At 40.8% G+C, this 26554-nt stretch overlaps 2 protein-coding genes across 3 annotated transcripts in view; one reads left to right on the forward strand and one right to left on the reverse strand.

Annotated features, from left to right (window-relative positions):
• The window catches only part of FBXL17 (F-box and leucine rich repeat protein 17), a 495184-nt gene extending 472756 nt beyond the window's left edge, over positions 1 to 22428 (reverse strand). For both annotated transcript variants that reach the window (XM_053566502.1, XM_053566501.1), the window contains exons 1-3: positions 21454 to 22428; positions 3663 to 3785; positions 225 to 482 (exon numbers count right to left, since the gene is read on the reverse strand). In XM_053566502.1, the coding sequence (XP_053422477.1) occupies positions 225 to 482; positions 3663 to 3785; positions 21454 to 22428 (1356 nt within the window). The remainder of the gene's footprint in view (positions 1 to 224; positions 483 to 3662; positions 3786 to 21453) is intronic.
• Positions 22429 to 22628: 200 nt separating this feature from the next.
• Positions 22629 to 26554, forward strand: part of LOC128568480 (uncharacterized) — a 56763-nt gene continuing 52837 nt past the window's right edge. The window contains exon 1 of the mRNA XM_053566187.1: positions 22629 to 23295. Coding sequence (XP_053422162.1) covers positions 22629 to 23295 — 667 coding nt within the window. The remainder of the gene's footprint in view (positions 23296 to 26554) is intronic.

Below are 26554 nucleotides of genomic sequence, written 5' to 3' on the forward strand. Positions count from 1 at the left end.
GGTCACAGAAGTTCAGGCTCTCACTACAAAACACAACAAAGTTAGTTTACTGATTATAACCATGACACTGTAGTTCACTGAACTTAACAAGTATTCACTGATACACAAAAAAGATGACTCACTTTGCTCTCTGAGCATTATTTTTAACAACATTTTAAAGTGTTGCTACAAGAAAATATTTTAAATTAATATAATCAAAATCATTCTATAAATGCTAAAATTACCTGCTTGAGTCCTTCATCAGTAAGTTTGTCCTGGTTGCCTACATGTACTTTCTGAAGTAAAGGGCAGTGAGAGGCAACCGCAGTAATAGAGGTGTCAGAAAGCTGTTTACACCTGTAGGCTGTATACCTAAGCAGCCCAGGACACTTAAATGCTAAAACACACACGCCAGTATCAGACATACTGCGGCAATCAGAAATGTTGATTTCAATTATATTCTGACTTCTTGATGCGATTTTTTCCAATAATTCATCAGTAACCTGTGAGAAAAAAGGAAGCAATAAATTTAAACTTTTACTAAAGTAATAACTTGTTCCTATTATTTTGCTAAATTTTCCTCAATAAATAATTAGATTATAAAATAAAAACACAATCAAATGAAAAACATTCTTACATTAAAGCATAACAAGAACTGTGGTATAATAAAAAATATATTTGGTCTTCGTTCCCAGGTCATGGAACAGAGCTCCTAAAACCCTTGGAATTTCTGGTGATAGTGTCTTTTATGATTCATAACAAGCCCCTTGACCACAGCTGAGTTGATACGAATGAGGTGACTCAGAGTGGAGCCCCAGCGACCAGAGAGGCTAAACAGGTGATGAGAGAGTGGTAACTTTCAGCCCCACTTCCAAACTCTACGGAGAGGAGAAAGGTTTACAAAAAGGTCCGAGAAACCACTGAACAGGAGATTCAAGTATAAACACATCAAAGCACCAGGAGGGCGGCACACACCATACCTTGCTCTAAATTGCTCTCCCATTTGGCTGGGCCTGAGTTGAATCCTTTACATGTATAACAAACCAAAATCTAATATGAGTATTTTCCTGAGTTCTCTGAATAGTTGTAGCCAATTATGGAAACTGAGGGGACAGGGGGAACTCCAGAATTTTTAGATGATCAGTTATTAGTATGGGTGGCTCATGGGACTCGCCACTGACATATGAAGTGGGGGCAGTCTCCTGAGACTGAGCTCGTAACTCTGGAAATTAGTGTCAGCCCTGAATTGAACTGTTGGACATCCAGAGGTACTGGAGAATTGGTTGTTAGTGTGGTAGAAACTCTACACATTTGGTGTCAGAAGTAGTATCAGAATATTCCCAGGAAGGATACATGTTAGTTTTCATTAAAAGGCTAAAAATCTATCCTTGAAAAAATTCATGTTAATTAAACCTTCAGAGTCACCAAAAACCCACGACAAGCAAAACTGTATAGAGATTTTAGATTCTTTGTTCTCTATTTTTCAGGCAGGAAATAGTGTACATCAGTTATCACGATATATGAATCTTGATTTCTTACACCTCAGATGATACCACAGTATATAAATTTGAATTGTTTCACTATTTCTAATCAGAATGCTACCTCACATGTAATTAATTCATAGCTTAGAAAACATTACATTTTATATATCAAAACACCAAAGGCTATATAGAAATGCCCATGTCAAAACATTTTCTCAGAAGACTCAATGCTAAATATAAGTAGTCTTAAAATTTATCTGGTGCTACAATCAGTATAACCTAATTATTTGTGTCCTCAGTGAATTCCCCCCCCCCAAAAAAAATTAAAAATTAAAAAAAAAAATTCATCTGGTGAAAAACTCCTATGACCAAATGAATTAAAAAAAAAAAAAAAAAATCAGTCTCTACATAGCCCGTTCCCAATTACCACATTCCCCAAAGGAAAACAGAGTTAATACCATTCAAGTTCTGTGAGTAAAAATTATAAAGAAAGAAATGCACATAAAATTTAGAATGGAAGAAGGAAAGAACTGGAGTACTGAGCAGCACTAGGAGAAGAGCCAAAGATAAAACTATAATATCTTTGTTTATGCTGTTCAGAGAGTTCCCTGAAAAGCTAACACTCTGACATATCTCTTCTTGCATGTTTTATTCTTTTCATATTCAAACCTTATAATCAGTAGATGGGGACAGCTATTCTTCTTTTTTCTTAGAGACAGAGTCTAACTTTGTTACCCTCAGTAGAGTGCTGTAGCATCACAGCTCACAGCAACCTCCAACTCCTGGGCTTAGGCAATTCCCTTGCCTCAGCCTCCCGAGTAGCTGGGACTACAGGCACCTGCCACAACACCCAGCTTTTTTTTTGTTGCAGTTTGGCGAGGGCTGGGTTCAAACCCAGTATAAGAGGCTAGCACCCTACTCACTGAGCCACAGGCGCCACCCGGGGAAAGCTGTTCTGTCTGAGTTCATAACAAATAGCTCAGACATCTGAGTAATAAAGTAATGAGCCAATGGATTCCTTCACATTTAACCTCTCTGCTCTATTAGGCACACTAACTTCTCATCAGTCTCCTTGGACACAAAACCCAAATAAATAACTAATTCTGAAATTGTTTTAACTTCTTACCAAGGAGGCAAAAAAAATAAATAAATAATAGCAAAGCAATTTATACATAAGTGTGTGCTCTGGAACTTGCTTAACATGTTTAAAGCATGTTTGTTATACACACACAAACACGTGCTACCAGTGGTATGTTGAAGCTGACTCATATCACCTAACAAGATTTTATGGTGTTCACGTCTTTCCAAACTGGCATTCAGTGGCATAACATGTGTAGCTTGAACTGGCCAGGACAGGAGTATTTATACCACAGAAACTGGCAAATATTACAATCTGGGGCTTTTTTAAGCCAGTTGTTAAACCTTTACTAGCATACCCTTAGTAATATACCATGGAATATTACTTCAATAATGTACCACTAGTAATATACTTCAAGAAAATTTTATTCTTATTACACGTTTATAGATATTTCTAATGCCAAATACTGACTAGCAAGATTTAAAGAGTGTCTAACAAATTCAATGAACTGTTTGCAATAAGCACTATAAACCCTGTCTTTTTTCCTAATTTAGGCCACCATATAAACATACTAGGCAGCAGAGCAATGGGGAGGATTAAAAAATCCATTGAAAGGAAAAATTTAAAGAAGTTATCTTAGCCACTGACTTCCATTTCTTCATCTACAAAACACAGAAAATCATATCTACTCATAGGGTTGCTGGGAGATCAAATGAATTAATATGAATAAAACCTTTAGAAATAGTACAGTGCATAGAGGCAGTGTTATATAAATGTTGGTCATCATTTTCCACTATTAATATTTATGATATGACCTCCCCTCTAAAAAGTTTAATAATTCTCTTTAAAAGGTAAAAACAGGGGTGGAAAACAAAAAGACTAAAACATAAAGGATTAAAAAGCAACCCAAAAGGGCCAGTCTACACTAAAAACTATCTTGTTCATCATGACAATATGGCTTTAACTTAAACAGACACAACAAAAATTTCAAAAGCACAAAATTACAGATTGTAATTATTTGAACTGTCTTGAAAAATAACACTGGGGAGCTGCTGGAAGAGGAATAAAGACATTTTTTAATTGAGTAAGCTAAATTGAGTGTTTCTTAAAATTAGAGCCCATACCTGCTGGCGACTACTAAGATCCAGCTGCTTCCAAAACTGGAAATCTAAACAAAGGTCACGCCAATACTTGCAAACCAATGATGCAGAAAGGCACCGCTCATCCAGGGACAAATTGGAAAATATCTGTAAAGAAAAAAAGGAGCCATGTGATACATCCTAATCATTTTCAAAGCACAGGAAAAAGGTTTTGTTAGAAAAGAAAATACCTTTTTAAAAAGAAAGTCATCCTAAATACAAGGGGCCATCATTGAGAAAGTTGCCATAAGAGACTGCCCTAAAGAGAAAGTACGGCAAAGGAACTAAGAATACGGACGATTACGTATGTGTTGTGGAAAAAGAGAGGAAGAGGCAGGCATATACTCACTCATGTGTATGTTTTCAAGTGTGTGTTAGCTTTGAAAGAAAACAAAAAGTGAAAGGATAAGCCAAAAAGTAATTTTAAGAAATGCTTTCCTTTCTAAGGGGAAAAAATACTGGAAATGGAGAGTGTTAGCAGAGATTACTCTTTTTGTTGTTTTTGTTTTTGAGATAGAGTCTCAACTTTTTGCCCTCAGCAGAGTGCCATGGCATCACAGCTCACAGCAACCTCAAACTCGTGGGCTCAAGTAATCCTCTGGCCTCAGTCTCCCAAGAAGCTGGGACTACAGGTGCCCACCCAGCTATTTGTAGAGATGGGGTTTCACTCTTGCTTAGGCTGGTCTCAAACTACTGAGCTCTAGTAATCCATCTGCCTCGGCCTCCCAGAATGCTGTGAGCCATCCCACCCCGCCAAAAAAGACTACTTTTAAGTTTTATAGTTTGACTTTGAAACAATGCAAACTTTTTATATGTGATTTAAAAAACAGAGAAAAATCAAAAAGAAATGTAAATCGTGGGAAAGGTACTTTAACTTCTCTGGTATCTTTTCTCAGAAAGTCATAGCCCCAATCTAATCCTGAGAAAAACACTTATGTCAGCTGCAGACATTCTACAAAATACCTGATCAAGGCTCCTTCAAAAATTCAAGGCCACGAAAAATATGGAAATATTGAGGAACTATCACAACCCAAAAGAAACTAAGGAGAAAAAAATAACGAACATAAACATGTTGGTCTTGGAACAGAAAAGGACATTAAAGGAAAAACTAGTGAAATCCAAATAAAGACCAAAATGTAATTAATAGTAATGCATAATACTAGTGCTGCTTTCATGGTTTTGGCAAATAAAATTAGAGGTAACAAAGTAGGTGAGGAGTGTAGGGAAACTCTCTGTACTATCACTGCAATTTTCTATAAATCTAAAATCATTTCATATCAAAGCACATATAATATGCCCGGGGCGGCGCCTGTGGCTCAGTCAGTAAGGCGCCAGCCCCATATACCGAGGGTGACGGGTTCGAACCCGGACCCGGCCAAACTGCAACCAAAAAATAGCCGGGCGTTGTGGCAGGTGCCTGTAGTCCCAGCTACTCGGGAGGCTGAGGCAAGAGAATCGCTTAAGCCCAGGAGTTGGAGGTTGCTGTGAGCTGTGTGAGGCCACGGCACTCTACCGAGGGCCATAAAGTGAGACTCTGTCTCTACAAAAAAAATAAATAAATAAATAAATAAAATAAAATAAAATAATTCCAAAATAAATAGCTATTTTTTAAAAGAATCTTAAAAAGTTACATCATAAAAAGTTGGTTAGGGTAGGGGTAGGGCCAATATTTTTGAAAATTAAGATTAACAAGTACAATGAGTGGACCATACTGAGATCCTGAATTGAACTATAAGATAACTTCTTTAAAAGAAGTTAATTTTTTTAAAAACTGTTATCCATTTTAGATACATAATTTAGTGTTTGTGCTGAAATGATATTGTCCCTAGAATTTGTTTTCAGATACTTTATTGAAGACAAAAAAGTTGGTGGAACATAGATAAAGTAAGGACTACAGAACACTGAAAACTGTTAAAACTGGATGAAGGATACATGAAGTGCTCACTATACCATTTTCTGCTCTGGTTTGTCTATGAACATTTCCACAACACTATGTGAAAATTTTAAAAAAGAACATAAACTCTAACACTAAATTGCCTTATCTTAGGTTTGAGTCAGGGATTTATATTTATTATCTATGTAACTATGGGCAAATTACCTAACCTTTCTGTACTTCAACTTCCTCATCTTTACGATGGGGATAATATGATATTTAACTAATAGGGTAATTATGAAAGCTGAGGGAACACAATGCCTGAAATAGAGTACAGTACAGTAAAGCTGCACTTATCATCATCAAAAGGTTCTTGGAAACTACAATTCTAACCAAACCAGTTTTACCATACACTAATTTATACACACAAGAGTTAAGTTCCCATGGCATATTTCTGGTCACAAAAGCATCACCAACCAAACTGCTAAATAAAGACCAATCCACATTAAAATAAATGTGAACTATAGATACACATATGAATAAAAACAAGATCATCATTTACCCAGTTATTCCAGTTCAGGGTTGCAGGTGGCAGGACCCTATCCTGGCAGCTCAGGGCCCAAAGCAGGAACCCACTCCGGACAGGATGCTGTTTTATCATGGAATGCACTCACACTCACACAGACACACTCATTTGTACTAGGATCATTTAGATACATGCACAGCTTAGACATAACCTAAGGTATACAGCTGTGGGATATGGTAAGAAACCAGAGAATCAAACCCAGAGAAAACGCACACAGGGGAGGAGAATGTGACAGACAAAAGCTGTAGACGTGTAAGCTAGACTCTCTATTATTCTTAAATCTTCAGCTCTGGGAAAACAAAACTGCCTTTCCCCCTTCACAACCACCACTTTTCTTCCAAAAGCTCTAGTAACAAGCACAGAATACATATGAGAACCACCTAGTTAATTTGCCTCTAATCACAGTAAAGGCAAATTAACCCCACCATAGCCTCTCATTCATACTCATTAGAATGTCTTGGCAACATGCTAAAAGTACTTCAACTCTAAAAAGTTACTAATAAATGAACTGTGGAGGGTACCAAAATTTGAAGAATGATCAATAACAAAGATCAGTTTCCTGTTTTTATTTTTCCTTTTATCCGTTAGCTTGGAATTGAGGTCAAACATTGATAATACATAAATAGATATGCATTACTCTGTGCCAATAAAACTTTATTAACAGAAACTGTTAACAAAATTTTATTAACAGAATGCTAACAAAAACTGGGAGAATGTTTGGCCTATATAGGGCTAAAATTTGCCAGTCACTCACAAGAAAAAAAAGAAATAAATAGAAACTGTCCATGTGGAAGCCTGTACACTGAACTTACTAGATACAGACAATATCTCAACAATTTAAGATATTCTCAAAAAGCTCAAGGAAACCACATACAAAGAACTACAGGAAACCTCAAGAATCAAGTAGAGATATCTCATCAACTGAAGAATATTAATGAAAAGTACAAATTATGGAAGCTAATCAAACAAAAATTCTATAATAAAAATCATATAACAATTGAAATAAAAAATTCACTACACAGATTCAACAGAAGATTAGAACAAGCAAGAAGTGTTATATAAATGAGCCAAAGCTGGCCTCTGTGTACTGGCCCCTAGGATATTTTTTTCACTGCGCACTGAGACTGAGCCACTCAAAAAGCACCTAGTACCAAACAAATTTTTCTCATCTTTAGCCATCTCAAGTTTGCCTGCTTTGTACACCCTGCAAATCCTCCCCTGACAGCTGTTTGGCCTTATAGGTAGAAGACCATAGGCTGTGGCTGCCTTTGGTGTCCTCTGATCCAGAGCACATCACCATGCTGCTGAGTCATATCATCTAGACAGGTAAGCCTCCTCTCTAAATCCCCATTTCTCCAAGAGCTTCCTTGCCCTCCTTCCTTTCTGTACAGTGCCCCCTTGCTCTAAGCTTCCATACAGTTTCATACAGTAAAAGATGTTTCCTCTCAGGTAAACTTGTACAAGAGCCACCCAATTAAGCTTCTGTGTTACCACTGCTTCTGGTCATATCTCGTTCTATGTTCTGCACCAACATCCTTCAAACCCCTGTAACAAAAAAGAATTAGCAAACTCACAGGTCAACTGAAATTACTGAGTGTGAATAATAGAAAGAAATAAGAATGAAGGAAAATAAAAAGAGCATAAAATACCCACCAGACATCATGAAACTTTTTTCCTTTTTTTGGGAGGGGGGCGGGACAGTCTTACTTTATTGCCCTCAGTGGAGTGCTATGGTGTCACAGCTGGCAGCAACCTCAAACTCTTGGGCAAGTGATTTTCTTGTCTCAGACTCTCAAGTAACTGGGGTATCCACCACAATGCCTGGCTATTTTTTAGAGACAGGATCTCTCTCTTGCTCAAGCTTGGCCTTGAACTCCTCAAGCAATCCACCTGTCTCAGCCTCCCCAAGTGTTACAATTATAGGCATAAGCCACCACTCCCAACCACTGAGACATTTTAACATATACATAACAGGAGCCACAGAAGTAGAAGAGAGTGAAAGAGGCAGAAAAAATATTTGAAGCAGCTTGGCACCCATCACTCAGTGCTTAGGGTACACCGAGGGTACACCACATACACCGAGGCTGGTGGGTTCAAACCCAGCCTGGGCCTGCTAAACGACGACAACTGCAACAAAAAAATAGCCAGGCGTTGTGGTAGGCATCTGTAGTCCCAGCTACTTGGGAGGCTGAGGCAAGAGAATTGCTTAAGCCCAAGAGTTTGAGGTTGCTGTGAGATATCACACCTCGGCACTCTACTGAGGACGGCATAGTAAAACTCTACCTCAAGAAAAAATAAATGAATAAAAATAACAAAAATTGAAGAAATAATGGCTAAATTTTTCAAAATTTGATGAAAGACATGAATCTAGCTCATTAGCTCAATGAACTCTAAATAGGATTAATGCAAAGGTATCCACACCAAGCTATGCCATACTCAAATTTTTCAAAAACAAAGACAAAGAAAGAATCCTGAAAACAGAAAAAAAAAAAAAAAAAAAAAGTAACTTATGGGGTGGAGATGGAACAAAGGATCCTCAATAAGATTAACAACAGATTTTTCTTTGAAAACCACAAAGGTCAGTAGACAGTGGAATAACATATTCAAAGTGCTTAAAAAAAAAAAAAAACCTGTCAACCAAGAATTCTTTATCTAGCAAACCTATCCTTCACAAATTAAGCTATTTCCAGATTTTAAAAAACAGGAAGTTTGTCATTAGGTGATTTACCCCAAAAGAAATGCTACAGGGAATTCCTTTAGGCTGAAATGTAAGGACACCAGACAGTAGCTTGCAATCATATGAACAAACAATATAGGTAAAGATAGGCATTTACATTGTAAATATAAAAGTCAGTGTTAATGCAATTATGGTTTACAACCCCTGCTATTGATATAAAAGACAACTTAAATAAAAATAAGTCAAAATCTATGTTGATTGGTGCAAAACATATAAAGGTATAATTTGTGACAATAACATAATATACAAGCAAAGTTTTTGTATACCAACAAAACTGAACTGATATTAATTCAAACTAGATAGTTCTAAGATATAATGAAAATTAGAAACCTCAAGGCAAACACTAAGAAATACATAGTTATTTTTTCTCTATAATATATAAACACATATAAAATATGAAAGTACATGTATTTATGAGAAAGGAATCAAAAGGGCACACTAGAAAATATCTAACACAAACAGCACCCAAAGAATTAACGAACAAAAAAATGACACAAAAATACAAGAAAATGGTAGAAGGCTTTTCCTATCAGTAATTACATCAAATGTAAATGAACTAAACTCTCCAATTAAGAAACAGAGAATGAAAAAATGGAATTAAAAACATAATCCAAATATATGCTATCTACAAGAAATTCACTTTAGATCCAAAGATATACACACGTTGAAAGCAAAAGGATGTACTCACTAATAGATACAGTCAAGAGAGAAAAGAAAGAGGAAAGGAAAAAAACATGAACCAAAAGAAAGCTGGAGTATCTACATTAATGTTAGACAAAATAGACATTAAGACAAAAAGAATGGCTGAGCAAGAACCAGACGCCATGTCTACTAAAAAAATAGTCAAGGTCAGGCGAGATGACTCACACCTATAATCCTAGCACTCTGAGAGGCAGAGGCCAGTGGATCACCTGAGTTTGAGACCGCCTTAGCATGAGCAAGACCCCATCTCTACTAAAAATAAAAAACACAGGTGGGCATTGTGGAAGATGCCTACAGTCCCCTGTAGACCCAGCTACTTAGGAGGCTGAAGCAAAATGACAGCTTGAACTCAGGAGTCTGACGTTGCTCAGCTATGATACCATGGCAACAGAGTGAGACTCTGTCTCAAAGAAAAAAATAGAAACATTAGCTAGGCACTGTGCCATGCACCTGTATTCCCAGCTACTTGGGAGGCTTGAGGCACAAGGATTACTTGAGCCCAGGAGTTTCCAGCTGCAGAGAGTTACAATGACACCACTACACTGTACCTAGGGTGACAGAGAGAGAGCCTCTCCCCCCCCCCAAAAAAAAAAAAGAAGGAAAAGAAAGGACAATGATAAAAGGATCAATCTTTCAAAAAATATGTAACAATTATATATGTGTACCTAACATGAGCCCCAAAATATATAAAGCAAAACTGACAGAAATGAAGGGAAAAAATAAACAGTTCTACAATGATTCTTGGTATCTTCCAAGTCCCACTTAACAATAATCAGTAAGGCCACCACACAAAAGAATAACAAGGAAATTGAAGACTTGAACAAAACTTAAACCAAACTAGGCCCACCAGACATCTATAGAACACTCCACACAACACAATACACACATTCTTCTTAAGTACGTAGGAAACATTCTCAAGGACAGACCATAAATTCTCAGTGTTAGGTAGACAGCTAGAAATCTAGCTCTCTTAGAAGAGAAAGGACAAGGGCAGGGCCCCCAGTCCCCCATCTCACCTTAATCCTGTCTGGAGCGATTGCTCCCACCTGGGGAAGAGGGAACACCTACCAATCAGAACTTAGCAGGCCAACTGCAAAACCTAGCAACAGGTACAACAGAGTCTTGAAGATGACCTAGAACAGCATTGAGGCTGATTATTGTGTCACTGTAATCCACACCCCACCCAGTGGGCTTTCAGAGAGGCTTATGGGAGGTCTGCATGCCAGCAAAACTCTGGTTCCAAGGTGACCTCTGAACCATGAGGCCCAATCCAGGCAGGGTAAGACAGAACAGCCAGCCATAACCCGAGCCTCTTTGCCCTTTTGTCTCAACCATGAAGGCCTGTTTACTGTACAGTGAACATACCTTGCTCTGGAAACACTCTTACTCTATAAACCTATCTTTCTCTTCCGCAATGAACTTTCTTTCATGCTTGCCTTAACTTTGGGTGGCTGGTCATTCTTCAGCCAAGAGCACCCCAAGAACTGAGGATGCAGACAGCTGCCTGAAACTCCAATATTTTAGGAAACAGGTAGCCACCTTCAAATCCAACATCAATAAGTTTTAAAAGATTAAAATCATACAAAGTATCTTTTCCAAAGATAATGAAATGACATTAGAGATCAATAACAGAAGGAAATCTGGGAATTTCACAAGTGCATGGAAATTAAACAACACAGTCTTAAACAATCAATGGGTAAGAAGAAACCATAAGCAACACAGAATATTTCAGATGAATGAAAACAAAAGCACTTAGTAAAATCCATGGGTTATAAACAACTACATTACAAAAAAAAAAAAATCTCAAATTGATAACCTACACTTCCACTTTAAGGAACTACAAAAAAAGAAAATTCAACACAAACCAAGAAGAATTAAGGCAATAAAAATTAGAGCAGACAAAAAATAGAATTAACAAAAACAAAAGTTGATTATTTGGAAAGAACTGCAAACCTTGGGCAAGACTTAGAATAAAGAGAAAAGACTCGAACTCAAAATCACAAATGAAAACAGAGACATTACTATCAACCTTACAAAAACACAATTATCAAAGAATACTATGAACACTGTATGCCAAAAATTAATGAAACAGATGACAAATTCCTAAGATATAAACTACAAAAACTGACAGAAAATCTGGATATGCATGTAACAAGTAACAAGATGGAATCAGTAATCAAAAAGCTTTAAGAGGGAGGTGCCTGTGGCTCAAAGGGGTAGGGAGCCGGCCCCATATGCCGAAGTGGCAGGTTCAAACCCAGCCCTGGCCAGAAACTGCACAAAAAAAAAAAAAGCTTTAAGAAAAGGCCTAGGTGACATCATTGGTGATGTGTCTTAAGAATAATTAAGATCAATTCATCTTAAATTTTTCCATAAAGGATAAAAGAACACTTCCCAACTCATTCTCTGAGGCCAGCAAACCAATACCAAAGCCAGATGAAGAAATAACACACAAAAAAAACTACATATCAATGTTCCTTAGGAACACAGAAAACAAAAATCTTCAACAAAATATTAGCAAACTGGTTCGGCTCCTGTAGCTCAGGTGGCTAGGGCACCAGCCACATACACCCGAGCTGGTGGGTTCAATCCAGCCTGGGCCTGCCAAACAATGACAACTACAACCAAAAAAATGAATAGCCGGGCATTGTGGCGGACACCTGTAGTACCAGCTTCTTGGGAGGTTGAGGCAAGAGAATCACTTAAGCCCAAGAGTTTGAGGTTGCTGTGATCTGTGATGGCACAGCACTCTACCCAGGGTGACAGCTTGAGACTTCGTCTCAAAATATATACATATATATCAGGAAACTAAATCCAGCAATATATAAAAAGATTATACACCATGACCAAGTGGAATTTACCCCAGTAAGGTTCATTATGTGAAAAAGATTCATGTAATGTGTTATATTTATAAAGGTAAAAAAAAAAAAATTATCTCAATTGATGCAGGGAAAAGCATTTGACAAAAAGTCGACATCCTTTCTTGATTAAAACACTCAGAAATCTAGGACTAAAAGATCATTTCCCCAACCTGAAAAATAGCACCTACAAAAAAATTCTCAGTTAAAATCATACTTAGTGGTAAAAGATTACAAGTTTTTCCTCTGAGATCAAGAAGAAAACAAGGATGTTTTCTTACATGCAACAGTGTACTGGACAGTCTGGCCAGGGCAATTAGGCAAGGAAAAGAAATAAAAGTCCTATTTTTTATTTTGATGGGTTTTTTTCTTTTTTTTTTATTAAATCATAGCTGTGTACATTGATATGATCATGGGGCATCATTCACTAGCTTCACAGACCGTTTACCAAGTTTCACATATACCCTTGTAAGATGCACCGCTGGTGTAATCCCACCAATCCCCTTCCCTCTACCCACCTCCCTCCTCCCTCCCCTCCCTTTCCCCCTTCCCCCTATTCTTAGATTGTAACTGGGTTATAGCTTTCATGTGAAAACCCTAAATTAGTCTCATAGTAGGGCTGAGTACATTGGGTACTTTTTCTTCCATTCTTGAGATACTTTACTAATAAGAATATGTTCCAGTTCCATCCATGTAAACATGAAAGAGGTAAAGTCTCCATCTTTCTTTAAGGCTGCATAATATTCCATGGTGTACATATACCACAATTTATTAATCCATTCGTGGATCGATGGGCACTTGGGCTTTTTCCATTACTTAGCAATTATGAATTGGGCTGCAGTAAACACTCACCCAAGTATAACTGAATGGTTAGTTTGGTGCAACTTTACTAAAGAAATGACAGAAAATAAGACAGAACAAAATGTGCCTATTAAGTTGGCAAGGACTATCTCCTAAGCAGTTCATTTAGTGTTCAAGGAAACCCAGGAATGCAGAAGCATGATTTTTCCATTTTCAGTAAATCCACATACTACAAATTAGTTATTTCAACCAGTTTAGAAAAGAAAAAACATGAGTATTTCATTATAATAAATCAATTATTTGGTATTGTAATGAATTTAATCTAATCATTTTGCCTTTGTAGACAGAGTAATTCTTCTAATGTAACTTGTAACAAAATCAAGTTTCACCCCTACAATAATGCCTATTTTTCTGTAGACTATCATTTAAAAGAATAAATACATAAAGTAATCTTGCAAAAAAAAAAACAAGAAATAAAAGTCATCCAGATTGGAAGGTCAGGATTAAAACGTTCTCCATTCACAGGTGTCATGATCTTATATGTAGAAAATCATAGTGAATAAACACCAAAATAAATTTTAGAGGTAATAAGCAAATATTTTAACCTATCAGCAATGAATAATCTGAAGGTGAAATTAAGAAAGTGCTTCCATTTCCATTTACAACAGCATGAAAAAGAGTAAGATAGTTTTTAGCCTCCACTTCTTTGAGATTTCTCAAGTATTGAAACAATGTCGCCACATTCTCCTAAACTACTTGAATAAGGTTTCTTTTCAATCTTTGAACGTGTTTATAATAGCAGTTTAGGCCCACTAAGTTTCTATTGATTGCTTTCTTTTCCCTTCAGTGTGGGTTATATTTCTCTCTTTTAACATGTCTGGGTTCCCTGCAGCATGAATATCTCTGTTCAGGTTTTAATTCCCATTTATATTTTTTAGCCTGGCTCCCTAGGGAAGTAATCCCATGTCTGCACAGCTTAGTTTTCAGCTAATTATATGGCAAAGATATGCCCAAACATCTCAAGCCTCCCCTTCAATCTGTGAGGGTTAAGAAGGGCACATTCAATCAAGGCTCAGCCAATTCTCAAGTCTGCCTCGGCCTCGGCCCTTGCTTGCTGCTAGACACTCTCAGGTCTCCCCTGCACATGTACATACAGGGTGTCCCAAAGTTGGACAAAGAAGTGACCACCCCTCTTCATTAAATTTACTTCGTCAAATATTTACCTTCTAAATAAATAAAATTCTATGAATAATATTTTATGAATAAAGGTACATTTAGCTACAACTTCCCATTTTCCCTACACATGGTGACTTTTGGGACACCCTACAGTTTCACAATAAGCCAGGATGTGTGGAGAGATTTACATAATGTTACAGTTCTCTCCTGTGCCTGTTTAATTTAAGGCTAGTCTCTCACTCAACACAACTGGCACCACAACCCAGACCAGCATGTGGTTTTTCCTGCTAAGTTCACCACTCTTACCGAGATCGAGTCTCCCTCTGTTCCCTAGGCTAAAATGCTGTGGAATCAGCCTAGCTCACAGCAACCTCAAACTACTAGTTCAAGTGATCCACCTGCCTTAGTCTCCTAAGAAGCTGGGACAGGCACCCACCAAACCAACCAGCTAATTTTTATTTTTAGTAGAGACAAGGTCTCACCTTTGCTCAGGCTTGTCTCAAACCCTTAAGCTCAAAGGATCCTCCTGCCTTGGCCTCCCAGAGTACTAGGATTACAGGCGTGAGCCACCATACCCGACTTAGTTCACTACTTCTAGTTGACAAATACAGGTTTCTACTCACTGCCCTCTAACAGCCACGCTGCTAGTTTTCCAAACTACAGTTCTTGCCAAATGTGCTGGGCAGGAAGTCACAGTAAAGGCCCTACCCAAGATTGCTACAGACCTCCACTATTCTTATTAAAGCTCTAAAAGTTTTCTTAAAAATCAATGTTCATAATTTTTTTTGTCTGCTTTTGACTGATATTCAGATTTGAGCAATTTTAGTTTTAATGCTCTTTTTGTTGGGTTTTGTTGTTGTTGTTGTTTAAGACAAAGTCTTACTTTGTCACCTTCAGTGGAGTACCAGGATGTCATAGCTCACAGCAACCACAAACTCTAGGGCTCAAGCAATCCTCTTGCCTCAGCCTCCCACGTAACTGGGACTATTGGTGCCTGCCACAAAGCCCAGATATTTTTTGAGATGGGGTCTCACTTTTGGTAAGGCTGGTCTAGAACTCCTGAGCTCAAGTAATCCACCTGCCTCAGCTTCCCAAGACAAGGCATGAGCTACCATGCCCAGCCCTTAATACTTGTTTTGTTGTTGTTGTTTTGTGGAAAGGATTCACCAACCTCTTCATGCAGCTTTTTTATCTCCATTTTCCTTATTCTATAGATAAGAAAATAAAGAGTTAGGGAGACTAGGTTAAAGAATTTGTTTAAGGTTAAAGAATTAGGTGGTCTTAAAGAGCTAATTAGTCCTTTAACAGATGGTCACTGGAACCAAGCAGCACCTTGGTTTGAAACATGCCTATCTTCATCTAGTACAGTGGCTCTCAACCTGTGGGTCGCGACCCCTTTGTAACAACGAAAATGCATCCTACATATCAGGTATTTACATTACGATTCATAACAGTAACAAAATTACAGTTATGAAGTAGCAATGAAAATAATTTTATGGCTGGAGTCACAACATGAGGAACTGTATTAAAGGGTGGCAGCATTAGGAGGCATTAGGAAGGTTGCGAACACTGGTCTGGTATTATCTTTGAATGCCAGTTTTCTTTTCTGTAAAAGTGAGATGATTATTAAAAACCACAGATCACTGACTAAATCCAGATGGATCTAGATTATTTTTGTTTAGCCAAGTGAAAAGAAATTTAATAAATAGGTAATAAGCAAGGCCAAACACTTTTTATAGTAAAGTGAAATGCTTCTGCGAGTCTTCATTTGTCTTCCCTTCTTTTCCCTATCATTTATACAACCTAGCACCCCAAGTTAACAAACAAAGACTCAAGGTTACCCCCTTGACAGCTATTCATTTACAAGGCACCAAAATTTATGAACTTTCGAATGTAAATAAGAAAATAAATCTTACTCTTTGGAAGCCTAATTAAGGTAATCAAGAATACCTGACATGCTTCAGCAAAGAAAAATGGTGAATCTGACTTCCTAAGAACACTCATTTCAGCACTAACTGAAGCTATCTGTAGAACTCCAGAGACATTTCTTCTATAGCCTGGTAAATGGTACTTTAAGTCAAGTATTTGAAAAATGGTATTTATAACTTTATTCCTCCTACCAACTAGTAATCTACACGCAAAGCCTTAAAAACAGGTGTTTCTTTCTTTCTTTAATTCCCATTTCCATGTGCTTTTACCCCTGTTTTATATCTGGAAAAAACAGCTCAGGTACATAAATAAGCTTTCCTCCAAAGTACATTTATACTCATAAAACTCTGCTTTGACCACTAAGTCAACCTATTGGTATTAAGCCTACAAAAATAAAGATTTAAAATCCACATTAACAGTGGTGAATGCACTGTGAGGTGGTTTTCTAGTTGGTGACGGATTCTGGATCTCCCACCTAATTTTGGAAAGAAACAGATCTGCTGACAAGATTTCTAAATATATGGCAAAGTCTCCAATATTTAATTATAGATCTCAAGATACCCAATCACTCAAATAGTAACTAAATATTCCACTGCTATCACTTGGTAAAATTTTTTACATAGTGGTTTCATCCTATAATAATCTAATTATACTATCAGTAGACAGAATTGCTTACAGTTATAAAGGCAACAGGCTGCAAGAATAAACCTAGTTTACTTGACCTAAAACATTCCATTAACCAAAGACCAACTATAACAGGCTTAAGTACTTAAGAAAATGCTACCCAAAAAAAAGAAAGAAAACGCTATTTCCAGAACTGACCTTTGAAGAGCCACACTCTGCTTCTCAAATTTAGGCCATCATGGTGGCTCATGCCTATAATCCTAGCACTCTGGGAGGCCAACTCAGGTGGATCAGAAGTTCAAGAAGTTCAAGACCAGCCTGAGCAAGAGTGAGACCCTGTACCCACTAAAAACAGAAAAAAATAGCCAGATGTGGTAGTGGGTGCCTGTCCCAGCTACTCAGAAGGCTGACTAAGGAGGCTGACACAGGAGGATTGCTTGAGCCCAGGGTCCTGACATTGCTTTGAGGTAGGCTGACACCATGGTACCCTAGCCTGGGCAACAGAATGAGACTCTGCCTCAAAAAAAAAAAAAAAAAAAAAAAAAAAGGTTTTTCTTACATTTAAAACTACAACTCAACCCTATAGACGCAGTTATAAAATTAGGCTCTGATTCACAGTGATTTAGTAAACATCCAATGTAAGTCGCCCCAATTCAGAAATCTCTTTCATAAAATCCCTGAGATTTTATGAAATTCAGGCCCTCTTAAACACTGATATCTGGAAATGAAAAAAAAATCTCTATACCTAGGAACACCAAGCTGGGATCCAGGCCAGAGTCTGCCATGTCTTAGAGTAAGCCTTATCTCTTCTCCAAGATTGTTTCTTCGTGAATAAAAGGGAGGCAGTGACTAAATAACCTCAAAAGTTTCTCCCTGTTCTGAAGTCACATCATTATGATTTTCAGTAAGGTTACTTCAAGAAAGAACTCATTCCATTTTTAAACAGTTCTAATTGTTAGAAAGGACTTACTAAAATTCTAAATTTATGTATTTGTCAACCCTGAAATTCCATTTCTTAAAATCTACACTAGAAAAATATGACCACATATGCAATAAAAAATCTGAAATACCCATTATATCAGAGAAATACAATACAGTAGAATGCTGCATAATACCATGTAGCAGTTAAAGAGAGGGAAGGAAAGTATCAGGAAAGACCTCCAAACCATGTTAACACAATTGTTTTTCATTTCAGAACATGTACATCTTGATGCCATTTATAAAAACAGCTATGAAGGTTTACACAAGGCATTCTGTAATGACAGAAATGTTCAGAGCTCCATAACATACTATGGTAGCCACAACTACATGTAACTATAGATTCTAAAATATAGCTATTATTAGCAGAAAACTGGATTTTTATTTCATTTTAACTACTTTAAATATATGTGGCTAGTGGCAAATGTACCGGACAGTGCAGGTTTAGGGAAAAAAAAAAATCTAAACTAGTAATAGTAGTTAGTTACCTCTGGAGAGGAAACTAGATGTGAGAGTAGGGATAAAATAAAGCAAACTTAAGGAAAAAAAAAAAAAAAGGAAAAAAGGCTGGGAAAACCAGAGATGGGGTCTTGCTATGTTCCACACTGACCTCAAACTGGGCTAAGGTGACCCTCCCGACTCATCTCCCCTCCCCCAAGTAGTTGCATCTATAGGTATATGCCATTGTACCCAAGTATTTGCATTTTTTGAATATTTTAAAGAAATAATTTTTTTTCTTTTTTGAGACAGAGTCTCACTTTGTCAACCTCAGTAGAGTACCAGAGCATCACAGCTCTTAGCAACCTCAAACTCTTGAGCTCAAATCATCCTCTTACCTCAGCCTCCTGAGTAGCTGGGACTACAGGCGCCCACCAAAATGTCCAGCTATTTTTTAGAGACGGGGTCTTGCTCTTGCTCAGAGTGGTCTCAAACTCCTGAGCTCAGGCAATCCACCTGCCTTGGCCTCCCAGAGTGCTAGGATTACAGATGTGAGCCACTGCACCTGGCCTACAAGTAATAATTATTACTCATATAAAACTAAAATGAGAGAGAGAAACTTGTTGATAGTGAGCCAAACTGGCCTATGAAATAACACCGAGTTTAGTTTTTCTCTTTTGCCTTATAAAAACTGGTCAAGGATGGTAGCTTTCCCCAAAGCCATCCTTCAAATCACATTTCCTTTCCCAAATTCTTCCCATCTTCTGTTTTATTTTACAACTATAGTAACTTGCTAATACAAAAGATGAAGCAATGCTGTTAAATGCTTTTGATCCACAAAGGAGCTGGGCATACTTTCTAAGAACGTTTTACAATGGAGGTGTGGATATACATGTTCGCAACAGCTCTCCTAATACTGAGGAAAAAACTGTCACTGCTCCCCTGAGTCTTCTCTTCCCCAAGCCAAATGCTTCCAGTCCTTACCAGAAACAAAGCCAGAACCCTTTCACCATCAATTGGCTCTACTGTGGTTCAAACAGTAATTTCAGTTAGAGTATAAACTTTCTCTAGAAACTTCTCTGTGATGTGGTTTATTCACCTTTAGCCTCAAACTAAACTTTATTCATAAGTATTTACTGAATGCCACTATACACCAGGTACTGTGCTGAGGGAAGGAGACAGCAATGAACAAGATATGAATCCACAGTGCCTTTGTTCTCCAAAAGCTGTAATTGACAGACACTGAATAGTCACTATTTCAATTCATCCCACACAGTACAATTCACTCATGCTGAATACCACTAGGACCGTGAGATTCAGACAATCTTTATTTGAGTTTCTAATACAAGGAACAGAAATCTACATAACATGTCCAAATACACATAACAGCACAATTTCATCAGTAATCCCCAGATGTCCCTTGGGCCCGATTTCTTCCAACAATCCACAACAAAAATGTAAATTTGAATGTAGTATATACAAGAAATTTATTCTATCAGGTTTCTCTTTATAATGAGATCATGTCTTTTCTCTCTCTCTCTCCCTCTTTTGATATTAAAATGTTCTTTACTTCATGAAGTAATGGTTTAAGTATCTAGGTTTTTGTCATAGTGCATTTATAAATAGCCTTACCTGCCAAATAGGAAGACAGCAATCAAATCTCTATACCAAGTATCTGTTAATGCTGTATTTATCCACATCATCCACTGATATAAAGGACTGGAGAAAGTTCCCTCGGCCCTAAAATGCAGCCTTGCACATGAAGAATAGGCAATTTCTCCTCTAACAGATATACCTCCATATGGGTTAAATCATTAAATTTTGACAGAAAGAAATGTAAATTTCCCCACTCTTTTGCTGTACTATTCACAAGAACATTAATATATCACAGTAAACCAGATTCTAACACACAAGATTATAAATATGCAAATAGTCTAATCAAAAAGTATATTGGTGACAGTAACAACTGTAATAGAGCAATTACTTTAGTAACAATAAAAGTAGCCACATTTTTATCAAAGTTATTTATGGCTAGTCTTAAGTATCATCCACAATGAAAGGGTTTATACTATTAAGCTCCAGATAGGGAGGAGTGGGAGAAAAGGAGCAAAAAAGAATTTAAGTTAATAATAATACAAACCATCACAAATAAAGTTGTACTAGCATTGACAAAACCACAAAATTTACCTGGTAGTTGAAAATGACACAAAGTTCACATATGACATCTACCTCTACTCACCCCTTCCCACCCCACTCCGCAAAAATACATCTGTACTTACCCTCTAGTAATTTGTACCTTTTAAATGTGAGGTTAAAGTGTAGGAAGTCATTGCAACATAGCATAAAGACCGGGGTTTTTAAGCTGGGCTCGCCTAAAGGCCGGCCCTGGTCAAGACCCAGATCTGCCTTTTACGTGTATGACCTTGCACAAGTCATTCAACCTCTTCAAGTCTCCCTAGACTGTTAGCTCCTCAGGGGCAAAGACCACGTCTGCCTAACTCACGGGTGTAAACCCTGACCCACAGCACTGAAACATCAGTGCCTTCTTGTATAAAATAAGGGCGGCAGCAGTATTCCTCTCACCGCCGTAACTGAAGAAGCGAGATCATATAAAGTTCTGGCAAGGAGCCTGATCATGGTAAAAAGCTCAATAAAAGTTACCTGTTACTGACATTACCTAGCAGCTGTCAAACCTGCAATAACGTATGCAATAATGTCAAATACTAACATGCAAAGCTTACACTTTAAGCAAGGTATAGATTGATTTTTTTTAATGTTCACAGAAAACCTAAGAACAGTTTCTAAACTACTAGGTTGGGAATCTACAAGCAGGTGAACCCTGAACTGTGGGTCAACAAACACAAACTAGTAAAAGACGTTCAGTATACTCCCAAGTTGTTCTACTTCCAAAAACAGGCCAGAAGCGTGGGCCCCCCTGGCTTCCCAGTGTCCCCTTCGGACTTCCCCCGGCTGTCAGGGACCCCCCTCCTCCGCGCTCAGGGGGAGGAGAGACCTCGGGGGCGGGGGCCGGGCTGGGGGAAGCCGGCGTCCCTGCGCCTCTCGCCCAGACCCACCTTGAGCAGGATGGACGGCGGCAGCTGGTTGATGTCTGGGGTTTCCGAGGGCGACTCCTTGTGACAGTCGCAGGCGTTCTCGGGCGGCTCCTGACAGTCCGCGTCGCCGCATTCATGCTGCTGCTGGGCGGACGAGGGGGCGGTGCCCCCGGCTCGAACCGCGTCCCCGCCGGCCTCGGAGGGGACACCTTCGGGGGCGGGAGAGGAGGGCGGGGGGCAGAGGGGCTGCTCCGGGCCCTGGCAGCAGCCGGCGTCGGGGGGCCGCGGCGGCGAGGCGCCTCCCCCCGCGGGCGCTCCCCCGCCGCCGCCGCCGCCGCAGCCCCCGCCGCCGCAGCGGGGCTGCTTGCAGGGGGTGCAGGCGGGGACCCCGGCCCCCTTCCGCTTGCACACCATTTCGGGGGGCGTGGGGGGCTCGGCGGGCGGCGGCCCCCGGAAGAGCTGCACGGCGGCGGGCGGCCCCAGGAAGCGCACGGGCCCCACGCTGGCCAGGAAGAGGCTTCGGCCCTGCTGCTCCCAGGCGGCGGCGGCGGCGGCGGCCAGCCCCAACTCTTTGCAGCAGGAGGCGGGGGACGAGGCCGAGGCGGCGGCAGCGGCGGCGGCGGCGGCCGAGGAGAGCAGGAAGCGGCGGGCGGCGGCGGCGCAGTCCTCGGCGGCCAGGGCCGCGTAGCGCCGCGCCAGGTGCTGAGAGGCGGTGGCGGCGGCGTAGGCCCCGTCCCGCGGCGGCGGCGAGAGCTGCGGCTCCTCCTCTGGGCCGGCGGGGGCGGGCGCGCCGGGGCTGTGCACGATGAAGCAGAGCATGCAGGGCCCGCGGAAGAAGCAGTCCCGGCTCCGGGGCGCCGCCGGCTGCGGGGACGCCTTGGCCGGGGTCCGGCGGGGCAGCCTGAGGAGAGGGCGCCGGCGCCGGCACCAGCTGCAACAGCGAGGCCTCTTCTGGCTCGGGCGGTTACGCGGCTCCTTCGAGAGAAGGTGGCCCATATAGAAGGCCCCAAGGCGGGGGACCGGGACGGGAGGGAGGGAGGCCCAGAGAGGCGGGCTCCCGGCAGCGGGGCAGGCCGCTCGCTGGCTCGGCCTCCGGCCCGCGGCGGGGTCACCCGCCCTGCGCACACACGGGCACACACGCGACGCTGGGGGGTGGGCGTCAGCTGCGGGCCGCCGGGGTGCCCGACGGGGGCTACATGCTTTGCCCAGGGAAGCCGGGAGAACGATGGGCGCGAGCTTTGGGGACGCGAGGGAGGGAGCGAGCGAGCCTGCCGGCTAGGCGACCAGTCCGGGCTCGGCCGGCCGGCTCAGTCAGTCTGCGCGGCGGCGGGGGCAAGGCCGGGTCCGGCTCGGACCATTTTAACTGCGGATCCGCCAGCGGCGCGCGCGCCCGCGACACGGCTCGAAGCCGCAGGAGCGCGCGGCCCGTTCCGGGAGGGGGCGGAGCCGGCGGCGGCGGCGCGCTCGGGGCGGAGACGCCGGCGCCCGCTGCTCACCCGGACGGCTGCCAGAGTGGGGCTGTGAGAGGAAGCCGGCCGGCGAGTGCGCGGGGCTCGCGGGGTGCGGCGCTCGCCCCTCCCTGCTGTCGCCTGAGGTTTCTCAGAGGCGGCTGGGCGCACGCCCCTTTCCTGAGGCGGGAGGAGACACTTCCGAGCCAGCTGTGTGACATCCGTTTACACAGCCGCGCTGACGTCTCGAGGTGTAAGTTCAAGAGCTGCCATTGGCCGGGAGCCACTCGGCTGTTCCCTCACCTTCCACCCACATCCCCACACCAGGCGCGGAAACCGATGCCACTTCGGGGCTGCAAAGCAGGTTCTTTCCGAAGCGCGGAATTGGGTCCCGACTCCTCGGGTGAAGTGACAGGTGCGCGGCCCGGGTGATGCGTACCCAGTCAGGCGAGGAGGGGGTGGATGGCTCAGGGGGCCCATTGTGTCACCCACTTGCCTTTGTACTTGTTATCACTGGCCTTTCCACAACTTTATTTGAAAATGAAAGCATATATCGAATTACCTGTACATAGCGGAAAAACAAAGTTTCTCAACCCAGTGAGTCACTCAACGTCTAGGACGCAGCTGTGGATGACTTCATTGTCTGCACACCCAGAATCCTATGTATCCATGCATTATCTGTTTAAACACCATTGAGCAGTGCCTGCCATATTTTCAAATCTTGGTGGTGACCCAGGTGAGAAAGAGAAAATAGCCTCTGCAGGTAACGTGACTAAAAAGGGCGGTGACAGCATTGTACCCGCGGTACCTGGTGTGGAGAGGTAGGTTTCACAAGGGGAGAATTGCAGGTGGCAAGTATTGATGGGAATGAGCCAGTAGGAGACAGACAGGATGGAATGGATGACACTTTGGGAATACCTTCTTCATTGTGATTGGAGACAATCAGGAAAGGATAAAGAGCACAGATGGATGCAGAGAGGTGGACGTTTCTGGCAGGAAGGTGAAAGAGTTCCTTTCTGATAGTTTCTACTTTTAAGTGGAGCCTGGTTACCTGCTGAAGGGTGGAAGAAAAGTGGCTGGTGTTTTTAACTGCTGCTAAGGATAACTGAGGAAGGATTCGAGGCCCATCTGCTTGGAGACCACCACCTTCAAACATGTTGTCAGACTTTTAGTAGGTCTCTGTCAGAAATGATTTTTAAGTCTGCACATTCAGGGATCCCCCTTTCTGAGCTCAATTACAATGAAATGGAATTCCAAGACACCTAGAAACAAAAATTTGCCAAAGAGTTTCACAGACCTGTTACTAACTTTCAAATTCACTGCCGAACATTCACCTACAGAAATATCTGTAGGTGAATTATCTACATAATTTTCATCCATCTGCTTGTAGATTTTTTCCTTCAGGGTCTGAGCTCCGTTGGTGAGTACCAGGGGTTGCTTGAGACCTAACAACAGATCTTTTGCGGTCTCTACTGGGCTAAACTTTCAGCGGAAAGCAAGAGCATTATGACTTATTTTCTGTGTGTCAAAGATGTGGGCCCGTCAGAGCCAGATGTAGCAGAGTACACCTGTAATCCCAGCTACTCCAGAGCATTGCATGAGCCCAAATGTTCAAGACCATAGTGCACTATGATTATCTTTATGAATAGGTACTGCTGTGCTCCAGGCTGGGAAGCATAGAGAAACCCATCTCAAAAAAAAAAAAAAAATGATAAAGCTATCAGTTTCATATAAATGAAATACATCTACCCTACAACCCAGAGATCACACATCTAGGTATTTATACAAGAGGGAAGAAAAGAGTATATCCACAAAGACTCGTACAAAATGTTAATGGCAACTTTATTCATGAACTGCAAACAGCACAGATGTCCATCAGTAGAAGAATGGATTGATACACTGATAGACTCATCTATCAAAATTCTCACCAATAAAAGAAAATGTAGATGAATCTCAAATGCTTATGAAGATTCACACTCATTAAAGTTGGAGCCCTAGAATGCTCCACCGGATTTTCACAAGCTTCCTACGTGATCGCTGTACTGACCGACTGGTACCATGCAACCCTTTCAAAACTACACATGGAATCTATCTCTAACTTATTGTTTTTAAAGATAAAGCAACAGATTCAGATTTTTGAAGTGGTTGCCAAAATTTAAAATACTGGTTTTGTGACTCCCAGTTCGTGAGCCATTCAGCCATAAGCAGGTCGTCCTTGGTCTTATTGGACTCTGTGCCTCTCTTACGACAAATGATACATGTGTTTTATAGTTAAGAGGTTTTCATGTTTGTTCTCACCACTCATCATCATCATCTCCCAGATTCCCCCAGAAAAACTGCAAATTCCTTGAGTCCTGGGATTGTCTCTCACTCTTCTTTTTCTTTCTTTACCACAGTAGGTGGCAGAGTCTTGTATATTTTATCAGTGACTAAGTAAGCAACTATTATTGTCTTCAGACCTGTAATAAGTTTTGGAACTCATTACCCTAAATAACATTAATATTCTAAATGTTCAGGAAATAATTATGATGAGTAAGAGTTATAAATCTTGATTGTAGAGAAAAATTACAGCAGTTGATGGCTTTGTTAGGGAGAGAAAAAAACTGCACTGGACAGCCAGAAGCTGCACTGGCATGCGGTTAGCTAGACCTTGGTGGTGCTGATAACTGGCTTGGCATTCTCGGCTAGGCCTGAGTGTTCCTTTGAACAGAAACAACCTTACAAAACAATAGTCATAACCACTCTGTGACCATAATGAACAAAGCAAAAATAAGACTTCTCTGTAATTATGTCTGAACATAGCGAATACAAGAACTTTCTCCAAATCACAAGCATGACCATTCTGTTTCATATAAGTGACTGCTGTTTCTTGACCATTTACAACCCTAGCCTTGCTCCATGCTTCCTGCCTTCTAGATGATGAACATTAAAGTAGTTAATTATAAAATTATTTCTGTTTCCTATCAGCATCCAATCCAAAGCAAAACCTTGAACCTTCCCCCGAATCACCTAATACAAGCCCGGTTTTATAATGGTTCTGTACAACACCTTCTTTTTTTTTTTTTTTGGTAGAGACAGGGTCTCACTTTATGGCCCTCGGTAGAGTGCCATGGCCTCACACAGCTCACAGCAACCTCCAACTCCTGGGCTTAAGCGATTCTCTTGCCTCAGCCTCCCGAGTAGCTGGGACTATAGGCGCCCGCCACATGTACAACACCTTCTTAAGAATAGTCCCCACAGTTCCTCGTGGCATGCTCTCTGCCTTCCTGTAACCACTTATTAAACCCAACTTGGTTTGATTATAGGTATGTTCTGGTGATCTTTAGCTGGGTGGGTGGGGGGGCATTAACATTTGTTATAATTAAATGTCATTTCATCCTTTACTCTTTCCTCTTACCCTGCTTTAATTTTTTTTATAGCTCATTATCACATATTTCAATATGTAAGCTACATGAGGTCAGGGGCTTTGTTCAGTTTTCCAGAAGATAATCTGACTACTATGTAGACAATACACTCCAGTAGGAACAGGTTCTTAGCAAGAAAACTAGGTAAAGCTGTGTATAGGGTCAATGAAGAAGCATTAAAAGTATAAACTGAGGCCTGCAGGAAGATAATGAGATAGATGTGGGATTGAGAAACGTTTCTTATGTAAAATTTTCAAGATTTAATGAGTT

This window comes from Nycticebus coucang, chromosome 17 (genome assembly GCF_027406575.1).
Source record: "Nycticebus coucang isolate mNycCou1 chromosome 17, mNycCou1.pri, whole genome shotgun sequence".
Classification (NCBI taxonomy): Eukaryota; Metazoa; Chordata; class Mammalia; order Primates; family Lorisidae; genus Nycticebus; species Nycticebus coucang.